Source organism: Mirounga leonina, unplaced genomic scaffold (assembly GCF_011800145.1).
Source record: "Mirounga leonina isolate KUSES-001 unplaced genomic scaffold, KU_Mleo_1.0 Mir_93, whole genome shotgun sequence".
Classification (NCBI taxonomy): domain Eukaryota; kingdom Metazoa; phylum Chordata; class Mammalia; order Carnivora; family Phocidae; genus Mirounga; species Mirounga leonina.
Window position 1 is genome coordinate 52,446,571 of NW_023270854.1, and position 22,614 is coordinate 52,469,184.

Below are 22,614 nucleotides of genomic sequence, written 5' to 3' on the forward strand. Positions count from 1 at the left end.
GGTAAGCCTGGTCTCCCTATGTGTCTTATAAAACCACTAATGGTTCATTTTTAAGATTCCTTTCCTCCTAAGCTGTGAGTCTGTTCCTCAGTGGATGTACAAAATAACAACCCCAAACACTGGTGAACTAAATTCCTTCCATTTCAGAGACAGACACCCCCACACTAACTCCCCCACTTATAATTCTAGAAACTTCTCATCCTGCAGTAGATGGCTATGGGGGATCATAACAGAGAGCACAGGGCTCGGTTAGTTCACCACATAAAGCCAAGAAGATCTTTTGGAAGGTCATCACTGTTTGGTTTTTGCAAAGATCTGTCCATTCATATTATTGCCTTGTGTTTCACATGCACATTGAATCAGATCCCCTCAGGACCCTGTGAGGCAGGGCAGATATCATCATTCCATGTGAGAAAATCTGGGCTTAAACTAAGAAGTGCCTTTCCTGGGGCCCCAGGGCGCCCGGGGCCCCGTCTTCTCCCTCCCTGTCCAGTTGCGCTCTTTTCTCTCAACACGTATTGAAACCTGGGTCTGAATCTACTTACATGAAGACATCTGAGGGTGATTTCTTTCCTTGATCAACACTCTCTAGCCAGTGCCACTGGACAGAAGGGGGACAGCTGTAGGAAGCTGATGGAAGAATGGGGAAGTTCAGGAAACCCCCTCCTTGTCCCACATCCAGATGTGAGAGCAAAGCACATGTACTCGAAGCAATTGTTGCACACAGAAATTTCAGGAGTGAAAGGAATGTAGGAACCAGGGATCCCTTGAAAAAGATGCTAGTGGATGTAAGGTTTAAGTCTGGGTTTTGCTTTTAAAGATTATACATCATACTAGAAGCAGAGAAAGACTTTTTTGGGGTGTGAGATGGGTCTCTTAGGAAAACTCTGATTTTAAATCTGGCCACATACAGATAAAACCCCAGACATTGAGAAAAGAGCACACCTCCTCCCTCCCACTGACCCCGTGGGGGATGACTTTTATCTGGGGAACAAGGAGGTGGTATAAAAGGCACAGAGGTGAAGGGAATGGCAATTTCTTTTAATCCTGCAAGTGGGTCCGCGGCAAAGCTGCAAGTGTGCTGTGGGAGCAGCAAAAAGCAAAGACGGCTTCCTTTGGGGCTAGACCTGACTTTCTGCTTCGTCCAAATCAGTATCTCATATCCATAAGCATAGCTCTCTCTCCCTTTCTCCGCCACCCTGGGTGGGGGGTGGGGGTGGGGGTGGGGGTGGTGTGCAGTTGACGGCTCCTCACCATGTCTTCCATGCTCACAAGACTTTCAGGGTCAAGCACTTTTCAGCCAAGAAGTGTTCCCCCAGTGGATTGGGATGAGAACTGGTCATAAAATCAGGTACAACTCCAACAGGATGCTAAAGAAGAATCCAGCTGGGTCTGTCAGGACTCACACGTGAGACCGCACATGGATTTAAGCTGCTTTAAGGTCACCAGCATCACCACTATCTGGACAGTTGGACGTATGTTAAGGGAAAAATGATTTTGCTCTTTGTTTCTATGTTTCTGCCCTGGTACGTTGGCTCAGTAATAAACACAAGAGAACTTTCGTTTGAAAAAAAAAGTCCTTAAGCGTAATTAACATATGCATCCTTCAATATTCCAAGAAGAATTAAGTCCCTAGAACTGAAAAGACAGAAGCAGTGGTTTTTCTCACTGCTTCTGATTCTTAACTATGAGGCCCAACTCCACAATCATCAGGCCCCCACATTAGGCATCGGAAACAGAGAACAGATATATTTCTTATGCCCTCAATGGCATGTCCCTGAAACCTGGAGGCTAAAGAACAATACAAGGTGTGTGGCTGGCTGTCCTACCAGTGGTGATGTCCAGCAGACATGCTGGGCGGGACGCTTGCCAAGCCCCGTCACCTACACTGTAATTCACCTAGTATACTCCTTTTCCAGTCTTAACTTTTCCTCTTGGAGTAGTGTACTGGAAAGGCCATAGGTGTGCAAGTCAGGAAAGCTACTTACAAGGGGCTGATCTTGGGAGTTTATGGTACTCTCAGACTCTGTTTTCTTTATCTGTCAAGTAATCATAATACTATCTTCATAGGATTGCTGATTATTTAATGAAATGATACACAAAAATTGTTAGAATGTAGCAGAAATGGTAACTCCTCTATTCTATCAACATTCTTTAGCTCTTGGGAATTTACCTGGGAAATTAAAAGGTGGCTTTGGCCAAAATAGGGAATTATTTCTCCTGCTAATCATACTCCAACCTCTCTCTCCAGTAGTGTGGACTGATTGATGTCCTCTTTTTTTTTTTTTTAAACTTTATTTATTTATTCATGAGAGACAGAGAGAGAGGCAGAGGGAGAAGCAGGCTCCCAAGGAGCAGAGAGCCTGATGCGGGACTCGATCCCAGGACCCCAGGATCATGACCTGAGCCGAAGGCAGACGCTTAACCATCTGAGCCACCCAGGCGCCCTTGAATGCCCTCTTTTTTGTTGGTGGCTTTCACTCAGGCAGATTTAGGTGAGTGTCAGTAATTTCTTTGGTCTGTGTGTCTAAGGCATCTATAACAATTATTCAGGGGCCCAGATTTTCTGGCATAGTCTGGCAGAGTTCCCCCACCTATCAGAGCTAGAACAATGGCCAACTGGTTGCTGGGTGATAGAGATACACAGAGGAGACAGAACTCTAACCAGTGTTAGACACTTATACTACCCAGCTGGGGCCTTGTGCAAAAAACAAGCTCACTGCAAAATGAAGGGCCAGAACCCTCCTCAGGAGAAGCAGCTGTCCTGCAAAACAAGGTCCATCTTGAGGTGCAGAGCATGCTGGGTAAATCCTGCTAGACTGGAGCACTAGATGCCCATCTTGTGTTCCAAACAGTGTTTAGTCATGTGGTTCAGTGCCATTCTAAACCCATAATCTTCAAACTCAGCTGATTTTTCATTGCTGTTGATTAGTCCTTTGAGGTGATCTTTGTTATCACCCTCTCTGATCCTCCCTTTCTGACTCTTACTCACTTGCAACTCAACCCTGCTTCCTTGTCTTCAGCAATAACCTTGCCTCCTATGTCATGAAGAAAGCAGAATCAGGCAGGAATATTCTCAGTGTTCTGTCTCTCCTACTACTTGTCTAGTCCCCTAAGCCTCTAAAGAGTGTGGGGGTTCTCCATGATGGGCAAGCAGCAGACCTTCCTGGTTACTTGAATAACAGAGATGTCAGGTGCCAAGAGAGAATTACTTACGTTCATTCCAATGTCACCTCTCTACGACCAGTACCTGCCCCCACCCTAAAGACTTTCTACGTTCATTCCTCCCATCTACCTGTGTTGTTGGCCTGATTCCCTCCTAGCTGCTCTGAGAATGTGCTCTCTACGTCTGTTCCTGTCTCTGCAATCTCTGCCTCTCTGTGCTGTAACACTACCGGGGATGCCTGTGAGCATCCTCCCATCTCTCCCATTCTGAGGGAGGGGGGGATCTCCTCCCCAATCTCAAGGTCCCCTCCAGCTAATATAAAATTCCTCTTCTTCCTTGTCCTGGGCTGCACTGTGTCTTCCCCAAATTCAAATGCTGAAGTCCTAACCCCCAATACCTTAGAATCTGACTGTATTTGGAGATAGGGCCTCTGCTTAGGGTAATTAAGTTAAAGAGAGGTCATTAGTGGGGGTCCTAATGCAATGTAACTGGTGTCCTTATAAGAAGAGATCAGAACACAGAGGTTAGACCAGTTGCCAGCCAAGGAGAGAGGCTTCGGGAGAAACCAGCACCTTGATTTCAGACTTCCAGCCTCCCAAACTGAAAATACCATTCTGTTGTTCAGGCCAGCAGTGTGTGGTACTTTGTTATGGCAGGCCTGGTGGAGTCATACCTTCCTGAGAATGCTCTCGAAAGGATGGAACACCTCTGCTCCTCACTTCCTCAGCCACCATTTGTCTCCCCACCCTCTGCTGCCTGGCCTTTCCTCACCCTGCTTCCCCTGCCAGATAGCTCTGCATTTGGCACCAAGGCCCCCCACACACAGTCTCAGGCTCTGACCCTGCATTCCTTGTTCCTTAGGGCTGTCTCTCTTCACTTCGTAAATGCTGAACACAAAATTCAGTCCGGAGTGCGCTTCCTGTCTTCCCCCTGAATGTGCTCATCACTCTCCCGGTTTCAGCTATTTTGGAAATTTGTTTATGTTTCCCAAATTTGTAACTCCAGTGTATATCAACCCCTCAAGCTTCAGTGTTGCATAGCTAAGCAGCCACCCAACACCTCTTGTCTCCCCAAATCATATTTCCCTTAGGATTCCCTAGTTGATTACCATTAGGGCGACAAGGCTTCATCACCCCATCCACAGTGTGGCTGTTCTCCCTCCCTTGCCAATCCTGGAGGTTTGGTTTTAGTAGGGGGACTAGAGGGTCTTTTTATCTCATATAATTTCCATGCTTAAGACTTTTCCATGGCTCCCTATCATCCATGGGGTAAGCGGGGAACTCTCTTCAATGGCTTGCAGGCCAAGGCCCACCTGTTCAGCTTTACCTCTGCCCCTCCCTCAGTGCTCTGGGTCCCCAGCTGCCCAAATCTAAAAGCTGTCTCTCTTCTCAGTGCCTTTGCTCAGGCTAAACACCAAGCTAGGGATGCCTCCTGCCTCCATGCCTCCACTAGCCCATCCCCCACCCCCATGCTCAGCTGTACCTCCTCCGGAAAGCCCTATCTCCTTTCCCCTCTCCCTCCCCATTGCTCCTCAAATTCCCTATGCATAGAGCTGTCTCTGCCCTTTTCCACACTCTTTCCAGCGTGATCTATTTATCTGTTTGACTTTCTTTTCTTTTTTTTTTTTTTTAAAGATTTTATTTATTTATTTGAGAGAGAGAGAATGAGAGACAGAGAGCACGAGAGGGAAGAGGGTCAGAGGGAGAAGCAGACCCCCGCTGAGCAGGGAGCCCGATGCGGGACTCGATCCAGGAACTCTAGGATCATGACCTGAGCCGAAGGCAGCCGCTCAACCAACTGAGCCACCCAGGCGCCCCTCTGTCTGACTTTCTAACAGACCTCAAGCCCTTCAATGGCACACACTGTGCCCATGTAATTCCTGGTATCTTGTTGAAGGAATAAGTTTTGAAACTAACCAACGGACTCATCTACAAAGTTTATGTTAACCAGAAAAATAAATTAGCCACAGCATTCCAGGCCTTATGCATTCTGATTCTTTAAGGTTTTACCATGCCTAGCATCACTTTTTAAGTTACAGACCTGACTAATTAATTAGCTAATGTAGTCTTAGCTGGGCTATGATTCCTTTTGGGTTTCTGTTTATAATACTATTTGGGCTGATTTAGGCTGACTTCTTTTTACTCACCTGGCTCCCCCCTACGCCCCCCCTCCCCGTTGTATAGAATAAGAGGGAAAGGGGGAAAAAAAAGGAGAAGGAAAAGGAATTTTTAAAAAATCCAGCCACTTACTTTAAATTCATGTGGATTTGCCACACCAAATCTGTGTGATTTCAAGTTGGGATTATTCATGTAGAGACATTCTTATTTACAAGTGTGTCCTCATGGAAAAGAATTTCTCCAACCAATTGCCTAGCTGCTCCTCAAACACATTTGTGATCCAGACCTACTGTCAACAAAGGGTCTCCATAGAAAACATGGATCTGTTTTATTCCTGGCTGGCAGTGCTTGTTCTGCATTTTACAAGAGTGCATTTTTTTTTTTGGAGCCCAAACTCAGTGGTTAACGAATAGAGAATAAATTCTCAAGTAGAAATTACCCCATAGGCTAAAAGCTTCCACAGGGTTAAAACAAGGGGGGAAATATTGCTTTGTTTGTAAAGAGCAAGTTTTCAAAAGCTCAGCTAATTGAATTTTTTCTCCCAGTCCATACTCAAGGAGTCTTACTCATAAAAAATGGTTATGCTTCAATCCGTATCTCAATTTACATGAGCTATGAAATAATAACATCATACACATCACATAGAAAAATACAGTTCTTGAGCCTTTGAAAGCTGAGTGACATGAAATTAGTTAACATTTCCCTTGGTAATCCGGAAGAAAATAACTGAATACTGTGTTTGAAGTCCACTGCAATTATATTCCACATAAATAGTTACTGTTGGAGAAAACCATCGGAGATCTTCCCCCGATCCTGCCCCAGTCCCCCTCTGCAATCTCTGCCTCTCTGCAGCGCAGAGGGAGTCTGGAATAATGGCACACCACCGCCCTGGACAACAGGAGATCCATTGCTGGCCTGGCCTTCACTTTGCCACATTCTCCACCTCTCCATGCCTCTGCACCCTCTTCAGCCTCGAGACCACTCCCAATGAAACACACCCACAAAAGGATGCTCTGTGATGTCCTTCTGGCATCAAAACCTTCCTCTTTGTGCCCAGCGCCATGCAGAGCAAAGTAAACTGAGCATTCCAGAAGGTTAAACATAAGACACATTATACACGATTTCCTTTTCATTACTGCCACTTCCTCTGTGGTTACTAATTTCAGGTTGGCCAGACCTTAAAAAAGAGACTATGCAGTGCGCGTAAGCACATGCCTGAGGGCTGGGGCAGGGAGGGAAATTTTTTTTTTTTTTAAGATTTTATTTATTTATTTGAGGGAGAGTGAGTGAGAGCATGAGAGTGGGGAGGGCCGGGGGGAAGCAGACACCCCACGGAGCGGGGAGCCCGATGCGGGGCTCAATTCCGGGACTCAGGGATCACGACCTGAGCCGAAGGCAGATGCCCAACCAACTGAGCCACCCAGGTGCCCCAGGGAGGGAATTTTTTTTTTTTTAAGATTTTATTTATTTATTTGAGAGAGAGAGATTGAGAGACAGCATGAGAGGGAGGAGGGTCAGAGGGAGAAGCAGACTCCCTGATGAGCAGGGAGCCCGATGCGGGACTCGATCCAGGGACTCCAGGATCATGACCTGAGCCGAAGGCAGTCGCTTAACCAACTGAGCCACCCAGGCGCCCCAGGGAGGGAATTTTGAAGGTCACTTCAAAAGTAAGATGAGAATAAAACAGAAAGGAACTAGGATGCACCCACCTCGCCCTGCTTAGAAATACACAAGGCTTGAGGCAGATGAAATCAGAGGGAGAGCTCCTTTGCTTGCCACCCACAGGCTGCAGGGACACGCCACAGGCAACACTTGGCAGAGTAACCCTGGTGATCTCACCCACAGGCAGTCACAATGATGACTGTGCACAGCTTCCGTAACTCAACCTGAAACTAGGCAAACCCCATTGCAGGTTTCATTACCAGCCCCACATTCGCTGCCAAGGCTCACAAGCCTTCTGGGGAACCCAAGGCCAAGTTTCACTAACTTGGATGCTATTACCAGGCAAAATTAAAGTGGAATTAATCTGCCTCCTGCACACGCTCTAGGTTTATCAGTTCATTTCAGATAAAGCCTGAAAATTCCGCATATGAGTTGTCCACAACTCAGGAGGCAAAGATAGATTTCTGAGCACAATCGACCAGTATTTCATCCAACGGCCACTGAAACCTGAGCCTCTGTTTTTCACCCGCATTGCTAGACTGCATTCCTAGTTAGGAGCATTTGGTTCCATCTGGCCGTTTCATTCCCGGTCAGATAATACCAGACGTATCTATGTAACATACAAGCCACTGTCAAATAGCACTGAGCCATCTCCCCGAGACAGCTGTTTCACACAAGGGCTTCATTGTCTGAGGAAAGCTTGTATCATTTTACTTCAAGTGCTGGGGGAACAAGCATTCTGTCAGCTGCCAGGGCTTGGAGGAAACCTCACTCACTGTAGATTTTCATTATTTGGTTACCAAGCCAAAACCCTACTATGGACTGTTCGGGATCAACATTTAAAACAAGACCTGAAGCCCTTGCCCTGCCTTTATTTTATCAGGGCACATAATAGCTCCACACACCCAAAGAATGTATGGTTACACTTTGCAAAGATCATCCGACGTTACCAGGCGACCACAAATGCCCCTTCTTCTGCCCCTTGTCACGCACATTTAACAGCTTCAGGTAAACCAGGAAAGTGTTTTCCAGGCCCGGAATGCCAAAAACAGCGTCCCTAGGAAGCAGCTGTCAGAGTCAGGGCAATGGCATCATAAAACAATTGGTAACTGAATAATTATTTAAAATCGGATGGCTCCTTTCATTTTTAACGCTCTAGTCAAGAAAGATGACTGCAACCGCCCCACACCCTAAATCTGGACCTCATGCTGCCATTGAGCGAATAGGTTGTGTTCCTAGCTTCTTTTTTATCCTCCACCAGCACAGAGTATTTCAAATTCAGGAAGATAGTGAATGAAATATCTTCTTATAAGCACGATGAATTACTATGAACATGATGATAGAGTGTTTGCTCCACTACTTTCAGCTGCTGCAGACTTTTTTTGGTGGGGGGGGCAGGATTTTTCTTGTGTGGTAAAATATACATCAGATCTACCATTTCAACCAGGTTGAAGTGCACAGTTCAGAGGCATTAAGTGCATTCGCCAAACATTTTTGAATATTTAAGAACTGGGATAATTCTGGGCGCCTGGGTGGCTCAGTCGTTAAACGTCTGCCTTCGGCTCAGGTCATGATCCCAGGGTCCTGGGATCGAGTCCTGCATCAGGCTCCCTGCTCAGTGGGGAGTCTGTTTCTCCCTCTCCTTCTCACCCTCCACCCTGCTCGTGCTCTCTCTTGCTTGCTCTCTCTTAAATAAATAAATAAAATCTTAAAAAAAAATCTTCCTTTCTCTTACTCTAAACTACTTCTCCTTCCAAGATGATTTTGAAGACTATGTCTCCTGGGAGGGATCTATCAAGGTGTCACCTACATCATATACCTTGAATGTACCTCCTTGTATGGGACCCAAAAACATAAGGTGGCTTGGGCAAGAGATAGATGTATCTGGGCTTGACTCATTTGTCAAAGCTATTTTTCTGGGTGTACACAAATTTTCTTTTTTTTAAGCTGGTTACTCCGACATTGGCTGTGACTACCAGACAGGATTGGCCTCTCTTCCTCCTCCTTTTTTTTTTTAATATAAAAAAGAAAAGGCTAAATTAGAGAATGAGTAAAACAAAGGTCCTCTACAGCTCCAGGCCCAGTTATCAGAACAGAATTGTGGTTGCCAAGGAGCCAGGGACAGATATGTATGGAGAGCTTTAGAAGACAGCACCAAGTGACACACAGAGTATTATTATCTTGTCAACTGTTATTCATGTTGTATCTGTTCCATCAGACACTTCTGTGTCCTGTGACCTTGGACAAGATACTGCCAGAGAGCTGTTTTGAGGGTAAATAAAACACCTGTCAAAGTCTCCAGCCCACTGCCAGGGGTATTGTAAGGACAAGATGAATATTCTCTCATGTGCTTCTAGTGTCCCTTCTTCCCATGGAGGGTGGCTACAGCTCTCTGGTCAGATACTCACTGATTCGAGTTTGCCTCATTTGAAATTGGCAACTCTTTGCCCTGGGAAGTTTGGCCTGGGAAGTTATCTCTGTGCTATTTAGAATTCTGGAATGCTGGTAGATTGAAGCTCTTGGGGATGAAGGATAAAGCTTTCAAGTGCTTGTCAAATGGAATCGTGTCCCAAGAGCTGGATGGGACATAGAGGGTTCATCTGGATTATTTGGCTGACCAACACAGAAGTCCTTTCTACCATTTCTGTGGCAGGTGCTCTCTCTGTCAGATCCTTGCTTCTATCAGAAGAGCTCATCACCTCACCAGGGAAGCTCCCTTCCTACTTTTGGCAAAAATAACTGCTAGTTACTCATTGAGTATTCTGTTACTCTTTGAGGAGGAAAGATTTTGCAAGATAAAATACTTTTGTAAAATAGAATTTCCAAAATATTTCCAGGACTCAAATATATATTCACTGATCCCCTACTATGTACCAGGAACCATCAGAGGGGTGGTGGATATAAAGATGAATGAGATAAGAATAATTTCTGTCCACAGAGAGCTCATTTTTTGGTGGAGGAGAGAGATACATAGACTACTATAAAATCATGGTGGAAATAGCTGATAGACAACTGAACAGTCTATTATGGAATCACCAGGGAGACACACCCAATTCAGCCTGAGGGGAGGCATTCCGCAGACTTCCAGAAGGTGAGGCCCAAGCTGAGACTTGAAGGAAGAGTCATATTTTCTAGGCTAGATGGCTTATATGAATAGATGTTACTAATTTGAATCAGTTTTGTACATTTAAAAAAGCATACATAAAGGGCATTTACACCTAAACTTTGTGTTAGCTGTTTGATCTACAGCTATAAAATTATATTTGAAAAAATTAATTAATTTGGACTTTTCACCACAAACCATTGGCTTTAAAACTGTATTCTAGAAACCCTAGGATCTTTTTGAGGCCGGGGGAGGGGATTGGGGGGTTGTTAGGGACTTTGGTCCAAGGAGCAGTAGAGGCTGAGCAGACAGAACTCAGACCATCACCAAGACAGCTTCACCATTCTTTCTGTTACATTTATTGGTGTTGTGTGTAATTATTTTTAATTAGAAAAGAGGGTTCTGATATTAAAATATGTTTCAAACTACAAAGGAAGACCAATGCCCCAGTGAAGCAGGTTTCATTGCATACTTGCCATCTAAGACTGATTTATTCAGTTCAGTACTTTTAAAGCAAAGTACTAAAAAATACTCCCACCCCTAGTTATCTCTGCCTGTTCTGCAACCATGATCACTGCACCTCCCCCTGCAGGCAGCAACCTGGTAAAATAAAGTAGATCTGAGAAAATGTATCACTACTCTGAAGAAAATGTCCTTCAGGTGTATAGCTTATTAATGGTGGAAACTTCATGTACAAAGGCAGCAATTATTATTCTTTAGAACAAATCTTGTTATGGCAAAATACCTTCATATGGGATAGATTTGTTAAGTCCTCTTCATAAATCAATATTTTAAGTAACATGTGAAGTAAAATTCCGTAACAGTGAATGAATGCGTTGCTACTTCATGTTCATTACCTCGAGACTTTTCCAATACTGTACATTGCTAAATACAAAAATGCTTCTCTTCCTTCCCAAACACAAGATGAGAATCTGGTTTTCTGACAAAATTTTCACCTTTCAAATACATGTGTTTGTGTCAAAACACATTAACTTGTTTTCATAGCTCCTTTAGCATCACATAAGATTTTCCTAAATTTTTATACAATGACTATCCTCATGCATCATTATAAAGCTGGGTTGAGAGAAGTAGATACAGTCTTAGATGGGGAAAAAAAAACAGATTAAAAGAAAACAGATGAGCAGCTTTCCTGGATCCTATTGGAAGTCAACCAGGAAACTAGAATGAGTCCCGAATTAATGAGTTGAAGGCATTGAAATCTGAAAATTAGCTTGTTCTGTTGAGCAGTGCACCAGAGGCTGTTGCTCCTTAGACACTAGCATTTTTCCTAGGAAAATCTAATAAGCTTTGGGTATACCCACAAGGGGAAAGGAGAATAAGAAGATGCAACTGCTAAGACTTCTTACTGAAAATTACCCCATCCATTGCTGCTGGATGGTGCCTCCTTCACCTGTCACCAGGGCAAAAATTCTGCTTGTGGATCAACACTCAGGTGAACTTGCAGAGGCACCAACTGTTAGGGGCAAGTGTCAAGGAGATTTACTTTTCCACTGCTAAGTTGTTTGCATTTATAACATGAAAGGACAAAAGGAACATTACAGAAACCTACTTATGGATTTTCTGACCTGTTCATAAAGACAACACATAAGCTAGTTAGTTAGCCAGTGGATAGGGTTCAGGCAGGAGGAATGAATGCACAGAAGAGCTGAGAGCAAGACACAGCAAGGAAATCCCACAACCTGCTAATTGTTATTTTCCAGACTCAGTTTTCATAAAAAATACTTCCTTTATGGAAAACTCACTGGCCCTTGACATAATTAGTGTGTTTCATTTAGTAAGTCTATTTAACATGATTTAACGTAGGCTCAGGGTGTAATTACTAAGAAATTATTGATATTTTTATTAGGGATGATAATATATGATGATTATGTAAAAAAAAATCCTTATCAGTGGATACATAGTAAAGTGCCATGATGCATGCCTTGGACTTTAAGATAATCTGGCAAAAACGACAAGTGGGGGAAGATAAGAAAAGGAGACTGGCCCATTGTGTTGGGCGATGGGTACATGGGGGTTCATTGTACTAAACTCTATACTTTTGTGCATGTTTTAAATTTTTCACGAGAAAAAGTTAAATGATTAATTTAAAAATAGGCCCCCAAAGTCACATCATGACAATACTCTTGCAGGTGGTTCCCATGCAAAAATGAAGACAGGCTTAAATGCCTACCCCTAAATGCCTAAATTTCTTTGATTCAAAAATATCATCAGTTGGAAGATCCACCACTCACTTAATAATAGTTTTTCAGAGGAAAACAAACACACAGCATTAAAATACACACTGATTATAAACTATATCCCAATTTCAGAATTGTTGAGAATGTTGAAAACATGCCTCAGAATTGAGGTAACCTAGTCATTTTGTTGTCAATTATTTACTTTTTTTTTTTTTAAGTAAGCTCTATGTCCTACGTGGGGTTTGAACTCATGACCCTGAGATCAAGACTCCCACCCTCTACCAACTGAGCCAGCCAACCAGCCAGCCAGCTACCTATTGCTGTCAATTGTTAATAGGAGTGATTGTGTTAAAAAGCAAAGTTTGAAAATAATGGTGTGCAAGGCCTCCGTTATTTATCTTACTTATTCATCATATTTTATCACTTATTTCAACCCCGCTAAGTTGAAATTTGTGTTAGTTCATTTAGTGGCTGAAGGTTTGCCTCCCTGAATCCCATGAGAGAAAGTGCACGCTAAACGGGTTTATGAACGTTAATAAGCATGGTCTCTACTGGCCTACGCATTATTGGCCTTGTTCTAATACGTGGACCGATGCACTGGGCACTTAATTCCCTGAGAATCAGCGCCCCTTCAGAAATTTCTCGGGAAAGAGGAACAGGTGTAGAGACTGGAGGCCACCCCCACGTTGGGCTTGATCTTTTTCAGAGAAGAAAGGATCTAGAGCTAGCTAAGGCTCTGCCCAGCGGTTTTCTCTCTACTGGGCGGCGCGGGCCCGGCTGGACTCGCGGCCGGAACCGCCCCGCTGTCCCGCACGTCGCGGCGGGGGTGTGGAACCGCAGCTGGACAAGCGAAGCAGGCAGGGAAAGAACCACGACGTCCACGGACGCCGCGGCAGCCCCGCCCGGAAGCGCCGGGTGCGCAGGCGTGCACAGCGGCCATTACTTACTGTCTTCCGGCAGGTTGTTTTCCCGCTCTTCTCTCTCCATCTGCTGGCACCACCCTTCCATGCGGTCCCGCTCTGCCTGGAGAAGCTTCAGAAACCAGTGGCCGTCCCGGTGGCACACTGACCTCTGGACGGCCTCCAGGGGGTCTTCAGTGATCGAGTCAATCCAGGGATCCGGGGGAGGCAGAATCGAAGGGTCAAAATCCGCATCAAAGTCGTCGTCGGCGGCGCAGGCGTGGTAGTGGTTTCCCGAGCCCTGAATGCTGACCGTGGAGGTGCTGGCGTCCCGGGAGAACTGTCTGGCCATTGGGCCAGGGCACGAATTGTCCTCTATAGACTCCAGAGAGTTTTCCAGATTATCGTGGAAGTCCAGGTCGGCCTGTACTGCTGTCGTCACACTGTTGGATCTAGTGAACCTGCGGAAGCTTGGAGGAATAGAGAAAGGAGAGTTAGTTCAAGGCTCTTTCTCGATGCAGAAGCATTTCGACTTTTCCTGGTGAGTGTGACCATAGGAGGCCTCCTCCTTTCAGTCTGGGGAGGTAGGCCCCTGATGCAAACATACCAGTTGCCGTAGCTCTAATATACAGAATCACAGACCTCTCGTTTTTGTTCAATACCATATTAAAGCATATCTAGTGACATTTTAGAAGCAGAACAATGTGTACAGCTATCGAAGCCAGTATAATGTCCCATGTTCAGCTTCCTCCTCAAGTCTGGGGTGGCTTGAATTCTGGTAGTCAGGTTGCTGAGAAGGGAGGAAACAATTCAATTCTATCTTCGTCTGCATCATTTGCTTAGAAATCGGGGAGACAAAACCAACCCAACCTAGCCCAAGCCTCTTGTGAATCCTGCATAATTACATTTTTTTTTTCCCAGGGACAGTTCTTACAAGGTAAGACTTTATGAAAACAAACTAAAACGTTATGAGGTTCCTCTTAAAATTAAAACTCCGTGCCCTGGTGAGGATTCACCTGTTTCTTTATCGAATAGGTCATTGTTATCATTTGGGGCAGAGCCTCTGGGGCAAAACAGTTCACAGTTCTAGAGTTCTCTGGTACCATTCTCCTCTGCACCTTTAATTTCCCTTCCCACAGTCCTTGCACCAAGATGATAAAAGACAATTTGTTCACAGATTCAATCTGAGCATTTTATAAGGATATTCATGTAATCGATGTTTCTCAACCAGATGGCTCTATACATCTCTGGTTGACCCCTACAATGAGGATCAGAGGGGTGGGGAAGAACAGAGGAGCAGTGAATTCTTTCTCAGACAAGGGGCAAGGGAAAGGTGTGGGCCTGAAGTAATTTAAAACTCAAACAAAACTTCATTGGCTCCTACAGCAGGCAAGTGACAATGACAGAGAATATAAGTCCACTGAAGGAGGCATCATGTGCCTGTTACCCTACTCTGTACTTGTTTTTTTTAAAAGGTAACTAACTTCCTGATCTAATATTTTCTTTTTTTCCTTGTGAAAAAATATACATGACATAAAATGTACTATTTTAACCATATTTCTAAGTGTACGGTTCAGTGGCATTAAGTACATTCACGGCGTTGTGCAACTACTACCACCATCCACGTCCAGAACTTTCTCATCTTTCTCAGTTGAAACTCTGTACCCATTCAACAGTTCCCCAGTGTCCCAGCTTGTGGCAGTCACCACTCTACTTTCTGTCTCTATGGAATTTGACTTCTCTAGGTCTCTCATAGAAGTGGCATCATACAGTATTTGTCCTTTTATGATCAGCTTATGTCACCTAGTATAATGTCTTTAAGCTTCTTCCGTGTTGCAGCATGTGTCAGAATTTCCTTCCTTTTTAAGGCTGAATAATACTCCCATTTTACGTATATACCACATTTGGTTTATCCGTTCGTCTGTAGATGGACACTTGGGTTGCTTCCACCTTTTGGCTATTTGAATAATGCTTCTTTGGACATGGGTGTACAAATATCTCGTTGAGACCCTATCTTCCATTCTTTTGGGTAGAAATGCTGAAGAGAAATTACTCTATCATATGGTAATTCTATTTTTCATTTTTTGAGGATCTACCATACTGTTTTCCATACTGGCTATTACCATTTTACATTCTCATCTGCAATGCACAAGTGTTCCAATTTTTCCACATCCTTACCAACACTTATTTTTTGACCTTTTGATAGTAGACATCCTAACGGGTATGAGGTGGTACATTTTCTTTACTGGCTCATGATCGTTCCATGTTAAGTTCGTTGATTTGCCAGTTGATTTTCAATTGCTGTTTCTTATTCAATAGTGCCAGTCTTCCAGGACTGTGCGCTAAACAATGTCAATATAACATTTAATAAACCAGATTATGTCTTTTTTCTTCATTTTCCTGGAACACTTATTAAAGCCAATTAATATTAATACTTTGGTCCATGGAAAAGAAAAAGTAACCAGAACAATACAGGTAAGTTGTTATTTGTAAGACTGTAGAAAGACTAGAAGTTACAAAGAGATGAGAGTACAATCATCACAATAAATCCGTTTTTTTCCCTAGAAAATAAATGTCAAGAAAAAAGGTGGCTGCATTGTTGATCTCAAAATAATCAAATATAGTATGATTCATTTTATGAAGATAGACTGGCCAAAAAAAGCTGGCCCATCTCATCCTTTGCTGTTTTCAAGAAATTACTTCTGTTGAGGGTATTTTACCTGGTCATTTTATAAGTTCTTTAACTCTAGAATGGGCCATACAAAAAAAAAAAAAAGAATCACATAGTGTGAAAGTCTGAAAACCATGTTAAAGGTATCATACTAGAGCAAAAGGAAGAACAGTTTTGCTAATGTGATTCTTCCAATAGCCACTTAATTCTTGGCTGCAGTAGGCCTTTCCTGCATTCTTCTTCTTCATCCCTCCCCCGCCCACCCAAATGTTAAATGTCATCTCCTGAAGCTCAGCTTTCTTTCAGGACACATATGTGTGAGTTGGATGACTCTCCCTGCAACAGTTGACATTAACACAAAATCTCAACTATGAAAACACTAGGCTTCACTTTCCAAGATCCTGTATTGCCAGGGGCACTACATTCTCCAGACTTAAAGGAGTGCCTTATTGTTTTCAATCACAGCAAACTTGCCAGAGATAGAGTCTGTTCCACATACAAAACGGAGTGACCTCTCCTGGGCCTCTGTTTTTACCTACACAAAACTGTACCACCAGCATTCCTGACAGAGGGCTCCTGGCTATGAATCTTGTAAAGTATCCACCTTCTTAAGAAAAATTACTTGGCAGTAGATTAATAGAAGTTTGCAGTTTAGTCACCCAGAAAGAAATAAAAGTTAAGTAAAATTAAAAAGGTTTGGGATTAAAAGCGGTGCCTTTGAACTCAGGCAGCCCTGTGCAGGCTGCACTGTTTCTCTCAATTAAGTTCCTTAAGCAAGTGCTTTCTTCCACCCAGAGCTTTCAAAGAATGTTCTGCTCTACAAAACGTTTCATGTCTTTCAAGTGCAAAGTTCCCTCTGAGTGAAGAGTACAATCAAGTTGTTATTGCTGTTTTAAAACTCTGATAGGAACACAAAAGGAGTCATTGGATTAATTTCTGTATTTTTAAAAAGAATAGATCAGTTGCTGGTAGATGGTATAAACCTCTAAGCTGAATCCAGTGGCTTACCATTTCCAAACCCACAATCCCCAGACTTGAAGCTTCTTCGGTACTTCATGCCCTGAAGGCACAATGTGTAATAATTACAACTTCTGAAAAGGACTGGCCAATACTCTGGCCTAAGGAGCAGGAAACCATGAAACCAAAGACTGGATCAACCAGTATGGGACACAATACCTTCTGTTTTGAACAGCAAGAGGAAAGTCATTTGGTTGCATTCACTTCTGCTATTGCTTTGTGCCTCTCCTTTTTTTAAAAAAATTTTTTAATTTTTAATTTTTTAAAGATTTTTTTCTTTATTTGACAGAGAGAGAGACACGGCGAGAGAGGGAATACAAGCAGGGGGGGAGTGGGAGAGGGAGAAGCAGGCTTCCTGCGGAGCAGGGAGCCCGACGCGGGGCTCGATTCCAGGACCCTGGGATCATGACTTGAGCCGAAGGCAGACGCTTAACTACTGAGCCACCCAGGCACCCCCCCCTTTTTTTCTTTAATTTTTATTTTACGTAGGCTCCTTGCCCAGTGTGGGGCTTGAACTCACAGCCCTGAGATCAAGAGTTGCATGCTCTACCAACTGAGCCAGCCAGGCACCCCATGTGCCCCTTATGTGAAACAAGTTTATATGTGTAATTTAGAGGGTTTTCTGCCCCCCTCACCCACCCTGCCGCGACTTTTCTGTACAGCGGGTTACAAATCAACACATAGATGGTATATCACAGAGGCCCTTCTTGTTCCCCCTGTTTGATGGGGCTGCATTTAAACAAAGTTTAATGAGCAAAATGAGCAAAAAACCAAAGTGCAGTCAGTATCTTTAGAACGTCCATGCTTTGGCCTTGTAAGTCGTTCAGCTGTGTGAGACCCAAGGCATAAATTTATCTTGAGGAGATGAACTCAGTCATTCTGTTACTGAACCCTCTGGCCCCTGGTTATCTTCTTCATCCCTCTTATTCACATAATGGTTGCTTTTCAGGGCTAACTCTGGTTTCAAAGGGAGAAACACTAGTTCTGTGCTGTGCTTGCTTTCTTCGTAGGAGGCTTTAGACATTCTTCACTAAGCCTGCTGTCAAGGCTGAATAGATGTGGGATCTGAAAATGCTACTCTTCAAAAGTGCAACCATCTGGGTATTTTGTGAAATGGCACCCTTTAACTGATGCAAAAACCCAAGACGTCTCATTATATAAAAGGTAGATCAAAAGCAAGGTGTGGGGGTGAGAGGAGATTGAGATCCAGAATTAAAACTTTCCGAAAAAAGAGATTCTCTCGTTCTTGTCAGATCAGCTTCGCAGTTAGAATAGTGAACGGAGGAACCCAGGCAGGATGCAGTCCTGGTCACAAATGCAGGCGGAAGCGGCTCTCCTGCTCCCCATTCCGATATGGTCAGCACTGTCCTCGAGACAGATTGTAAAATGACCTCCAAACAAGCGTCCACTCATTATTCAAAAGCCACCACATTCATCGCTCTTTTACCTGACTGTCTCTTTAAGCAAAGGAAAATAGAATAAGTTTTCTACATAACCACTCTGTCCCAAGTAATTGTAATACAACTGCCAATTAAAGAAAGGGAAAGAACAGGGGGGCCTGGGTGGCTCAGTCGTTAAGCGTCTGCCTTTGGCTCAGGTCATGATTCCAGCATCCTGGTATCGAGCCCCGCATCGGGCTCCCTGCTTGGCGGAAGCCTGCTTCTCCCTCTTCCACTCCCCCTGCTTGTGTTCCTTCTCTCGCTTTGTCTCTGTCAAATAAATAAATAAAATCTTTAAAAAAAAAAAAAAGGAAGGAACATTGATGACAGTGGGCTTGTTATTGCTGGATCTCTTCGGAGAGGGTCCAGCACTTGGCCAGCCTCCTTCAGGCCCCCTGGGCAGGTGCTAGTATCCCTGATGGGCTATCACTATAGGAACCTTGGTTAGGAGTCTCAACAAAACATCCTCGAACTGACTGCGCCCCGGCAACTGGAGCCTTAGGTCACTCCTTGACTGTTGACCCCAGGTAACTAACAAAAGCCTGAGAGGTCTCACCCATAATTTGTTTTTATTGTCTTATTTTGGGGTCATATGGAGGCCATAGGCTTGTGAGTTGGAGGATCATTTTTCTTTTGCAAACTAAGTTATCTGTAAAAAACATGTGAAAAGAAAGAAAGAAAAAGAGAGGGAGGGAGAGAAGCCAGAAAGACAGAAGGAAGGAGGGAAAGAAAGTGGGAGGGAGAGTATGGAGGGGAGGGCAGAGAGAAGAAAAAAGGAAGGAAAGATGAAAAGAAGGAAGAGAGGAAGGAAAGGAGGAAAAAATGTATGAGGCATATCAGGAATTATTGCCAAGTTTCAGGCTTTTACAATTTGAAATGCATGAATGCCACACCTTTAAAACTCAGGTGTATTGTAAGGACTATTTGGCTAGGTCATGGTATTGTTAACTTGGCAGAGAAAAGAAGTTATTTGCCAAATGTAATACTGAGGGTGGGTCCTAGGCTATGCAGTACTCCAAGGAAGCTGTGAGGAGTGGGAATTGATCCAAAGCTTCCAGGTTGGCAAAGGAGAGATGTTTCTGACTGCCAACGGTCTTTCTAAGTCTGTGGTCCCTGAACTGGCTGTCAGAAGATACCTCAATTTGGGCTTCTTGTTTTCACATCCTGCTTAGTTGAAAAGGCACAACCCAAATGTTTATGTATTTAAGTCATTTATGATCAAAAGAGATCTTTTATAGTAGTTGATGTTATGCTAAAAGAGAAAACAATGCTAGCTTTGCACATGCTTGTTATACCCAGTTATGAAGCCCTGAGCTTTAATGTGTGAAGCAAGGAAAATTTTTAAAACTTAGAATTTTTTTGGAAATAGAGGTAATGTTGGTGAAAAAACAAGAGTCTAATTATCCTTATTCACTGAGGCATTTGTTTCTGAAATGGGGAGCAACTTTGATAATAGCTTGAAGGGGCCTTCAGCACCTGTGACTCAGTGTGTGTGTTCACAGACCTGCTGAAATGGCAGGTGTCATTCACAACCACATTTCGATGCTAACATTTTTTTCCCCTTAGCATTAGAAGTGTCCTGACACTTTAGCATTTTGTACATTTCATAATACAAAAGGTATACCAGGAGAGAAGGTGATGGCTCCATCAAATGGACATAAAGACAAGAGACATTTATGCGAATCATCAAAATATCCATCCGCTCCCATTCTCATCCCGTAAATGAAATATAAATGGAAAGATCTTGGCTTTCCCTTTGCATACCCGCTCCTCCAAACACACAGATCTTGCTCTAGACATTCACTGTTACCCAGCTTCACCGATTTAATAAAGGAATGGCAGGCACGAGGGCGGTTGATGAGGAAAGAAAAGAGGTCACAAAGTTATTTACTACCCACTTATTCTAGGAAAAGGTTTCTCCTCTAATTCCCTGGATGCTGAAGGCAAATAGTTCTTGCAGTAACACTGACTTTCACTTGGATTATCTCTAAAGATCCCAGCCAGTTAAGAAGTAGTTTACAAAGACACAGATAAAAATATTAAGGGATGCCTGGCTGGCTCACTCAGTGGAGCATGCGACTCTTGATCTTGGGGTTGTAAGTTCGAGTCCCACGATGGGTGTAGAGATACTTAAAATCTTTTAGGGGCTCCTGGGTGGCTCAGTTGGTTAAGTGTCTGCCTTCGGCTTAAGTCACAATCCTAGGGTCCTGGGATGAAGCCCTGTGTCAGGGAGAGCCCTGTATCAGGGGGCTCCCTGCTCTGCCCCTCCCCCTGGCCCCCACTCATGCTCTCTCTCTCAAATAAATAAATAAAATCTTTTAAAAATAATAAAATAAAATCTTTCAGGGGCACCTGGGTGGCTCAGTCAGTTAAGCGTCTGACGCTTGATTTCGGCTCAGGTCATGATCGCAGAGTCCTGGGATCAAGCCCCTTGTCGGGGGGGGGGGGGGGTCCCTGCTCAGCAGGGAGTCTGCCTGAGATTGTCTCTCTACCTCTGCCCCTTGCCCAATCCCCTGCCCCCACTCGCTCTCACGTGTCCCCCCTCAAATAGATAAATCTTGTAAAAAAATCTTAAAAAATTAATATACACACATCAGAAAAATAGCATTTTGGAATTTCCTTTCCAGAAAATTGCTGTTAGACCAGTAGTTTCTCTCTATGCAACCACTAAAGACAGATGTCAATTTGACAGTGTTAATAAATAAGCAAAAATATATAATTTCAAAGCCTCTACTCTCCCTACCATTTTCATTTGTAAAGACTAAAGGTGATTGCTTTATAAATGTTCCAAAATTTATCATAAATATCTACCCTTATAAAAGGTAGCTGAGTTACAAGAGGGACGGGTAGCCTGAACCTTTATCATAGACTTATCCACACTTCTCTCTTGTTTCTGAACTACAGATTAGGACAGCAACACAGCCACCTGGGAAATAGGACAAAAGCAGAAAGGCAAGACCCAGGAGATTAGGCCTGGACCTCAACAAAGAATCTCTATCTAGGTATAATGCTACTCTAAATTTGAGGAAACACTGCTGGAATGTTGAATCAGAGAACTTACATCTAAAAGAGGCTACTGATGTTAATTATATCCAACTCCCACATGGTAAAGACAGAAAGGTAAAGGTACTTTCAATTTGGATCTCATGACTGGAATATTTTTCCCCCAAGTCTTCAGTACGTTCCCATACATTCTGTGACTTTTGAGCCGGAGAGCAATGCTCAATAACAGGGCTCATCCCACTTGTAGGCCAAATAAAACCTATATGGATGATTTCTGCTTCTGGCCAAGATGGAGTAAGAGTGACTGAATTTATTCTTCTATTTGAAACAACTAAAAAAACCAGGCAAAATATATGAAAAAAGTATTTTCTTTTCTTTTCTTTTTTTTTTTAAGATTTTATTTATTTATTTGAGAGAGAGAGAATGAGAGACAGAGAGCATGAGAGGGAGGAGGGTCAGAGGGAGAAGCAGACTCCCTGCTGAGCAGGGAGCCGGACGTGGGACTTGATCCCGGGACTCCAGGATCATGACCTGAGCCAAAGGCAGTCGCTTAACCGACTGAGCCACCCAGGCGCCCCGAAAAAAGTATTTTCAAGATACCTGACATCAGTCAATGAAGAACAGTGATCACTGAGATGTGGGAAACAAACAAGGTCTATGATTGCCCATGTTTACTGATTAGAGAAAGTTTCCAGGCAGCAGCCCAGGGAGTGGTCTCTGTGTGGTGCCAGCAGTCTTCCTGAGCTGATGAGACATTGCTGGGAGTCCCAGGAGGGCAATGCAGTGGGAGTTTGCAAGGCAGAGTGTGGAGGAAGAGAGAACTGCACAGAGAGAACCCATGGATCTGCAGGGTCCTAGTAGAGTTTTTATCAACATTCAGTGCACGGGGTAAGAAACTTACCCACAGCTGGGGTATCTTTGTTCCTTTTTGAAAAAAACACATCTTTAAAAAATAAAAGCAAAATAATAACTCTTGATATACTAAAGCAGAAAACCTTCATCATGAGCAGACATGTACTATAAGAAAGGTTAAAAGAAGTCTTTCAAGAGGAAGGAAAATGATGCTGGATGGAAATTTGGATCTACACAAAGAAATGAATAACACTGGAAATCATAACTTTGTGGATGAATAGGACTTTTCCCCTTTTATTTAAATCATTTAATTAATTAGTTTAAAATTTTATTTTTAAGTAATCTTTACACCTAACATGGAGCTCAAACTCAGGACCCCGAGATCAAGAGTCACTGACTGAGCCAGTCAGGTGCCCCTATTTAAATCATTTTAAAGATAATTGACTTTTAAAGCAAAAATAATAACACTATATTATGGATTTTTAAT

General features: G+C 43.5%; 1 protein-coding gene across 6 annotated transcripts in view; it reads right to left on the reverse strand.

Moving 5' to 3' along the window:
• The window catches only part of DLGAP1 (DLG associated protein 1), a 312,708-nt gene that overhangs the window by 11,239 nt on the left and 278,855 nt on the right, over nt 1–22,614 (reverse strand). For all 6 annotated transcript variants that reach the window (XM_034996206.1, XM_034996205.1, XM_034996210.1 and 3 more), the window contains one exon: nt 13,194–13,615. In XM_034996206.1, the coding sequence (XP_034852097.1) occupies nt 13,194–13,615 (422 nt within the window). The remainder of the gene's footprint in view (nt 1–13,193; nt 13,616–22,614) is intronic.